The sequence below is a fragment of the Maylandia zebra genome, linkage group LG10 (genome assembly GCF_041146795.1).
Source record: "Maylandia zebra isolate NMK-2024a linkage group LG10, Mzebra_GT3a, whole genome shotgun sequence".
In the NCBI taxonomy this organism is placed as follows: domain Eukaryota; kingdom Metazoa; phylum Chordata; class Actinopteri; order Cichliformes; family Cichlidae; genus Maylandia; species Maylandia zebra.
This window is the reverse complement of record NC_135176.1, coordinates 19639923-19647125: the sequence shown is the minus strand read 5'-3', so window position 1 is coordinate 19647125 and position 7203 is coordinate 19639923. Positions and strand designations below refer to the sequence as shown.

General features: G+C 42.7%; 1 protein-coding gene across 1 annotated transcript; it reads left to right on the top strand.

Annotated features, from left to right (window-relative positions):
• Positions 1 to 5359: 5359 nt before the first annotated feature.
• cryba1b (crystallin, beta A1b) lies at positions 5360 to 7112 on the top strand. The gene is made up of 6 exons (XM_004550237.5): positions 5360 to 5498; positions 5839 to 5900; positions 6020 to 6138; positions 6283 to 6424; positions 6517 to 6659; positions 6775 to 7112. The coding sequence occupies exons 1-6, from the start codon at positions 5375 to 5377 to the stop codon at positions 6920 to 6922; spliced, it is 738 nt and encodes a 245-aa protein (XP_004550294.2). The 5' UTR covers positions 5360 to 5374; the 3' UTR covers positions 6923 to 7112.
• The last annotated feature ends 91 nt before the right edge of the window (positions 7113 to 7203 follow it).

The window sequence follows — 7203 nt, the reverse complement described above, 5'->3', positions numbered from 1 at the left end:
GCAGGTGACTATTACTGTGCATAATTATTAGGCAACTTAACAAAAAACAAATATATACCCATTTCAATTATTTATTTTTACCAGTGAAACCAATATAACATCTCCACATTCACAAATATACATTTCTGACATTCAAAAACAAAACAAAAACAAAACAGCGACCAATATAGCCACCTTTCTTTGCAAGGACACTCAAAAGCCTGCCATCCATGGATTCTGTCAGTGTTTTGATCTGTTCACCATCAACATTGCGTGCAGCAGCAACCACAGCCTCCCAGACACTGTTCAGAGAGGTGTACTGTTTTCCCTCCTTGTAAATCTCACATTTGATGATGGACCACAGGTTCTCAATGGGGTTCAGATCAGGTGAACAAGGAGGCCATGTCATTAGTTTTTCTTCTTTTATACCCTTTCTTGCCAGCCACGCTGTGGAGTACTTGGACGCGTGTGATGGAGCATTGTCCTGCATGTAAATCATGTTTTTCTTGAAGGATGCAGACTTCTTCCTGTACCACTGCTTGAAGAAGGTGTCTTCCAGAAACTGGCAGTAGGACTGGGAGTTGAGCTTGACTCCATCCTCAACCCGAAAAGGCCCCACAAGCTCATCTTTGATGATACCAGCCCAAACCAGTACTCCACCTCCACCTTGCTGGCGTCTGAGTCGGACTGGAGCTCTCTGCCCTTTACCAATCCAGCCACGGGCCCATCCATCTGGCCCATCAAGACTCACTCTCATTTCATCAGTCCATAAAACCTTAGAAAAACCAGTCTTGAGATATTTCTTGGCCCAGTCTTGACGTTTCAGCTTGTGTGTCTTGTTCAGTGGTGGTCGTCTTTCAGCCTTTCTTACCTTGGCCATGTCTCTGAGTATTGCACACCTTGTGCTTTTGGGCACTCCAGTGATGTTGCAGCTCTGAAATATGGCCAAACTGGTGGCAAGTGGCATCTTGGCAGCTGCACGCTTGACTTTTCTCAGTTCATGGGCAGTTATTTTGCGCCTTGGTTTTTCCACACGCTTCTTGCGACCCTGTTGACTATTTTGAATGAAACGCTTGATTGTTCGATGATCACGCTTCAGAAGCTTTGCAATTTTGAGACTGCTGCATCCCTCTGCAAGATATCTCACTATTTTTGACTTTTCTGAGCCTGTCAAGTCCTTCTTTTGACCCATTTTGCCAAAGGAAAGGACGTTGCCTAATAATTATGCACACCTGATATAGGGTGTTGATGTCATTAGACCACACCCCTTCTCATTACAGAGATGCACATCACCTAATATGCTTAATTGGTAGTAGGCTTTCGAGCCTATACAGCTTGGAGTAAGACAACATGCATGAAGAGGATGATGTGGACAAAATACTCATTTGCCTAATAATTCTGCACTCCCTGTAAATAAAACTGAAGTGAATCTAAGCTAGCAAACATTTAATTTAACTGACAAATTTCCTTCAACACAAGAAAGAGTCGAAGATGCCTACACATGGAAGCAAAGCATGGACAATGAACTAGAAAGCTATTGAGATTATCAATGCAGCAGAGACGTGAATATCATAGACCTGAACTGATTAACGAAGAAGTCTTTAAAAAAGCAAACACCAAAAGATCACTATGTAAGAACATCAGAGACAAGCAAGAGAAGCAAGATTCTTTGGACACACTATGAGAACAGGAGGACTGGAATGTGATATTACATCTGGAAAAATTTGAAGGGAAAAGAAGCAGCAGACGAAAAACCATCAGTCTGGACGAAGAAAACACAGAATGAGCTGCTGCACTGTGTGAAAGATAGGGCATCTTGAAGGACCATGATCTGTTTCCATTGTGCAAAGCAGTTAAGAAGATAGTTCACTCTTCACAACAAAGCGTTTTGATGAAAAGTAAAATGGTAAATGGTAAATGGTCTGTATTTGTATAGCGCTTTTACTAATCCCTAAGGACCCCAAAGCGCTTTACACGTCCAGTCATCCACCCATTCACACACACATTCACACACTGGTGATGTCAAGCTACGTTGTAGTAGAAGTACAAGTAGTAAAAGTAGTTAACATTAGCTGCAAAAGAAACCCCCTGACCCCCCTTATGATGACATGCTGAGGAACTATAGATCTTTCTATTCAAAGATGATACTTAGTATTTCTTTCACAACTGAAAATATCAGTATATAATAAATGCCTGCTTTCATCTCAACACAACTGTGGGATTCTGCTACTTTAGTTCTGTTATGTAGGTAAAAAACTTTTGCAAGAATATTTTAATAGCATGCTTTTTATGGTTTTATTTAAGAAATGATGCATCTACTTATTCCAGCTCTGCATGTCTTGCAATTAGACCTAAATAATTCTCCTCACATTGATTAAGCGTACTACATTTTAACATAAAATGTGGCTCTAATGTGCTGTAATTTCTCAGAACTTTACTGTTAAAAACAACAACAGATGTTTTCAGATGTTTGAACGGCAAAAATGAAATCATTCTGGGGTGGGTTTAATCCTATTTCTGTCTTCCTTTCACTCTCTACTGATTCATGTAAAGTCTCTGCATGACTCACTGGAGATCTCAGTCACACATGACTATCCATCACAGCTCTGCAGTGACTCTGTGTGTGACGATAACGATGCCAAACCAACCGTAACGGCAGTTTAGGAGCAGTCACAATAACAACAACAGCAGCAAAAATGCCAGCAGAGAGATTAGAGTATAAAAGATTCCTGATCCAGGAAGAGCCTGAGTCAGTTTGTGCACCTGCAGTGTGATGGGTTGTTAATATTGTGACCCTTCTTTAAGTTAATATTAAAAAGGCCTTTAAACTCAGAGTTTATATGGAAATGTTGCACCCTAGAGGAAGTCAGGATTCACTGCAGAGATAATTTCTGTTACAGGTTTTTATTTTTTAAGATTCAGGTGAGTGGAATAAAATGACTTCCAATCGAAAATATCCAGATTTCATGCTTGGAAAAAGCCCAGCTTGGAAAAATATGTTCTAGGCAAAACTTTTCACTCAAGAAATATCAGAGGAAATTTGTAGGTGTTTACTTCCTTCTTTGTAATTAGCACTCAATATGCAGGCTTTTTGTGGGACTGTTAAGTGTGGGTCTTTGACAGCTGACAGCAGGTGGTTTCAGAGTCTACTGAAGGCTCTACTGAGGTTTTGATATCTGTGCACGTGACACAGAGTCGACTATATGGACACGGCAGGCTCTTCACATCAGCCTGCTGAGTTTGCTCGTCTCTTTGTCAAGTCTGCGCCGATGCTGCTGCTGCTATCATCAGCAGAAACACACGCACACATGTTCATATATCCCTGTCCCATCTTACATTCAGACCTCAACAAATCAACTCTGATCAGAAATAAGTTCACAGAAATGGACCTACTGCGGTATTATGTGTAAAAAGTGCACACGTATCTTGCTTTTGCTCTGTTATAAGCTTAATCAGGAAATTACATGGGCATCCACATGAATGCACACACACACACACACACACACACACACACGGGCGTGTGCGCACACACACACGCACACATAGACAGAGAGTCTGGACAATGTGCTGACCTCAGTAAGCCATTTCTAAATGTTTATTGTTCAGAGCAGCAAGAGAAGAGAGAAGGGGGGGACAGTAGCAGCTGCTCACTCTGTTTTCGCTCTGTGTTGTTCACTTTTTTAATGACACAGTGAGGAACAAATAATGTAAACAAAACTATTTATAATTCAGGCACTTTGAATAAATGTAAATAGAGTCTAAAAACCAATAAGATGCTTCGCTTAATGGGAAGAATAAAATTATTAAAATAAGAGTCTGTCTGCTTCATCTCTTGATCAATTTGTATAAAATTCCCCTTGTGTTATAAAACCCAACTGCACCAAACTATTTGAAAGTGAAGCTGCCAGTTGCAGCTCACCAGTCAATGCCAAAGCACTACCAGACCTGCCAATCAGGCCTTTGAACTGGTGCCACTGGCCCCGGTTAACCTTTATTGTTGATTTATTCAGTCTTAGAGATATTTTAAAAATAGAAATAGCTACTGCCGTTCATAGCAAAAAATAAAAATAGAAACAGTTAAGCGGAGAGCTTTGCTTTTCTGGGATTTCAAGCTTTCCAACAATGTCAGCACCTTCCTGTTTCTAATCCAGCATTCATAGCGTTGATCCAGTTTGTGTCCATCATCAAAAGTAGGTCAGTTAGATTCCTGATCTGAGTCTTGACCAACTAAATTCTCACATCTGATTAACACACTGCACTTGTAATAATGTTAACAGTGTGTGTGTGTGGGGGGGGGGGGACATGTAGTCACACACCTATGAGTCATACTGTAGTAATAAATAAATAGGATTTTAAATTTGATTCTGGATTTAACAGGGAGCCGCTGAGCAGAAGCCAATATGGGAGAACCTGGAAAGTTCATTCTGTTCAACTGGAGTTAGCATTTTTAGTGGGAGACCCACTCCCACCAGTTGGACAGAGTCAAATATCAGGGATTTGCTTACCTGGACGACTGTGACGACCATCAAGACCAATATGGGAGAAACATGCTATCTCTTCCTAGTTCCTGTCAGTACTCTGGTTGCAATACTTTGGATCAACTGGAAGCTTTTCAGATAGTTTTGAGCACAACCTAATAATAATGAATTTCAGTAGTGTGAGCTAGGTGTGAGTGTGGTTTAGTTAAGCAAGAGGTTGGATAGACCCTGTACAGGTTGCTAGTCTATTACAGGGCTATACTGGTTTGATTAGTCTAATAATAGTAATAACTGTGAGATATCACTCGATCCATCCATTTTCTTCCATTTATCCAATTGAGGGTCATGTGGTGCAGGAGCCTATCCCAGCTGCTATAGGGTGAGAGCCGGGGTACATCCAGACACCATTATTTACTTTTCATAGTGTAATCACAAATTAACCCCAGCACATGTCTTTGGGGGAAAGCAGGAGTACCCGTAGAGAACCTCGGGGTGAACGTACCATCACAGAAAGACGGTGGATTCAAGTCTTCTTGGACCTTCTTGCTGTGAGGCAGTAGCCCTGATATTATTTGAAATCATAGAAAACATCACTTGGCTTTTCAGTGGATTCAGTGGTTTGCACAAGACTGTTGCTAATCCTCCACCTTTGTACCATGACTTTGAAAATCAAAGAAAACAGCCACATAAAGTATTTCACCGCTGAGCTGAATTTTTATGTGGGCCTATCTCATAATAGACCCACATGCCCGTGTGGAAAGCCACCCTCTCTTTTTTCCTCTAACATATAGATTTACCACAGAGGTGCATGTAGCGCAGTATAGCCGTGGGTCCTCTTTGTGTTTGCATGAATCACCGTGTGTCTGCGTGTTAACCCCTCTGTGGCTAAACAATGGAGTCCAAAGCAAAGTGCTGACATGAGTCCAGGCATGCCTGCCCCCCCCCGGCCCCTGACACCCGTGGGTGTATATATACCCCCCGTCCACACTGCCTCCGCACACTGTTCAGTGGAACCCTGCGACACACAGCTCACCAGTTTGGGTAGGTCCAAGTTGTTAAAGTAGTTACCAATACAGCACAGTTTCCCAGTCTATGAATGTAATGTAGCCTAGGCCTCTAATGCAACAATCCAACTAACAACAGGTGGTCTTACGAGAACAGAAGGAGGCCAGTGTACCTTGTTTTATTACATTAACTATAATATGAGGAAGTTATTTTAAAACAACAAGTGAAAACAGCAAAGAAGAGTGAGCAGGAGGCTTGAAGTGGTGTGACAAACCTGGGCTTTAAATTTATGGCACAGCAAACAGTGAGCCACAGGTTTTGTGATTTTGACCTTCTCACATCATTTCCCGACTATTTATGTAATTTTACTCTGCAGGTACTGCTGAAAAAGAGGACAACATGGCTTTGACAAACCCCATGCCCATGGGCCCTTGGAAGGTAAGCATATGCTTTACACATCATGTTGCAGGGATGCAAGCAGCAGCACAAGTTTTTAGTTTATGTACAGTAATATCTGGTTCAGGCTGTACTCAGTTCACCCTCTTTGCTTTTTGCAGATCACTGTGTACGATCAGGAGTACTTCCAGGGCAGGCGTATGGAGTTTACCGCCAGCTGCCAGAACATCATGGAGTGTGGGATGGAGAACATCCGCTCCCTGAAGGTGGAGTGTGGCGCGTACGTATCCGATGAGCTTCCTTGCTCTTCTGGAAACCCTTAAACTGTTTAAAGAAACTAAAACAGAGTGTCTTTCCTTCAGATTTTGGGTGGTTTAGATAGAAGGTGCGCTCATTATTCTTTTTATTTGTTTCTGGCTTCCAGCTGGGTGGGCTACGAGCACTCCAGCTTCTGCGGCCAACAGTTCGTCCTGGAGAAGGGAGACTACCCCCGCTTTGAGGCTTATAGTGGCAGCAACTCCTACCGCATTGAGAGAATGATCTCCTTCAGGCCCATCTGCTGTGCTGTAGGTTAACACAGCACACTATAACGGCCATTAGCTGACATCAGCTTATTCTCAAATTCTACTGAGACTTCTTTTTTCTCTCTTTTGCACAGAACCACAAGGACTCCCGCATGATCATCTTTGAGATGGAGAACATGATGGGACGTCAGTTCGAGATGTGTGATGATTACCCCTCCCTGCAGGCCATGGGCTGGTTTAACAACGAAGTTGGATCCATGCAGATTCAGAGTGGCGCGTAAGTTCACGGTCACTTTAGATCACCTTCACACAGCTGAAAAACACACAGCCACTAGAAAGCATTGACTGCTTACCTGATTCAAGCGTGTGTCTGTGTGCGTGTTTTCCTGCAGCTTTGTGTGCTACCAGTACCCTGGCTACCGTGGCCACCAGTACATCATGGAGTGCGACTGTCGCGGAGGAGAGTACAAGTGTTACCGTGAATTTGGCTCCCACGCCCAGACTCCTCAGATTCAGTCCATCAGGAGGATCCAGCACTAAGAGGAGAGCGCTTTCTTTAAACCTCCTTATCGCTCCACTCTTTCTCCCTCTCCCTCCTTCCTGTGCTTCCATCCCTCCTTATCCTCCTCCTCCTGTCCCGCAACCTCCATCTTCCAGCTAGTCAAAGCAGGATCTGGGACTGGACTTCAGGTGCTTACTGGCGTCAGTTGTGTCATAGCACTTTTTTTTTTTAAAAGAAACATCAAAAAAGAAAAGAAAGATGTAAGAAAGACAGACAATAGGAATGACAGAAATGAGAGAAAAAAGCTGAATCAGTGTGA

Excerpts from the sequence above, each read along its gene's own strand:
- cryba1b (XM_004550237.5), top strand. The coding sequence starts at position 5,375 with ATGAGTCCAGGCATGCCTGCCCCCCCCCGGCCCCTGACACCCGTGGGT. Across the intron at positions 5,499-5,838 it reads CACACAGCTCACCAGTTTGG|GTACTGCTGAAAAAGAGGAC; the intron begins GTAGGTCCAAGT and ends TTTACTCTGCAG. Across the intron at positions 6,660-6,774 it reads ATGCAGATTCAGAGTGGCGC|CTTTGTGTGCTACCAGTACC; the intron begins GTAAGTTCACGG and ends GTTTTCCTGCAG.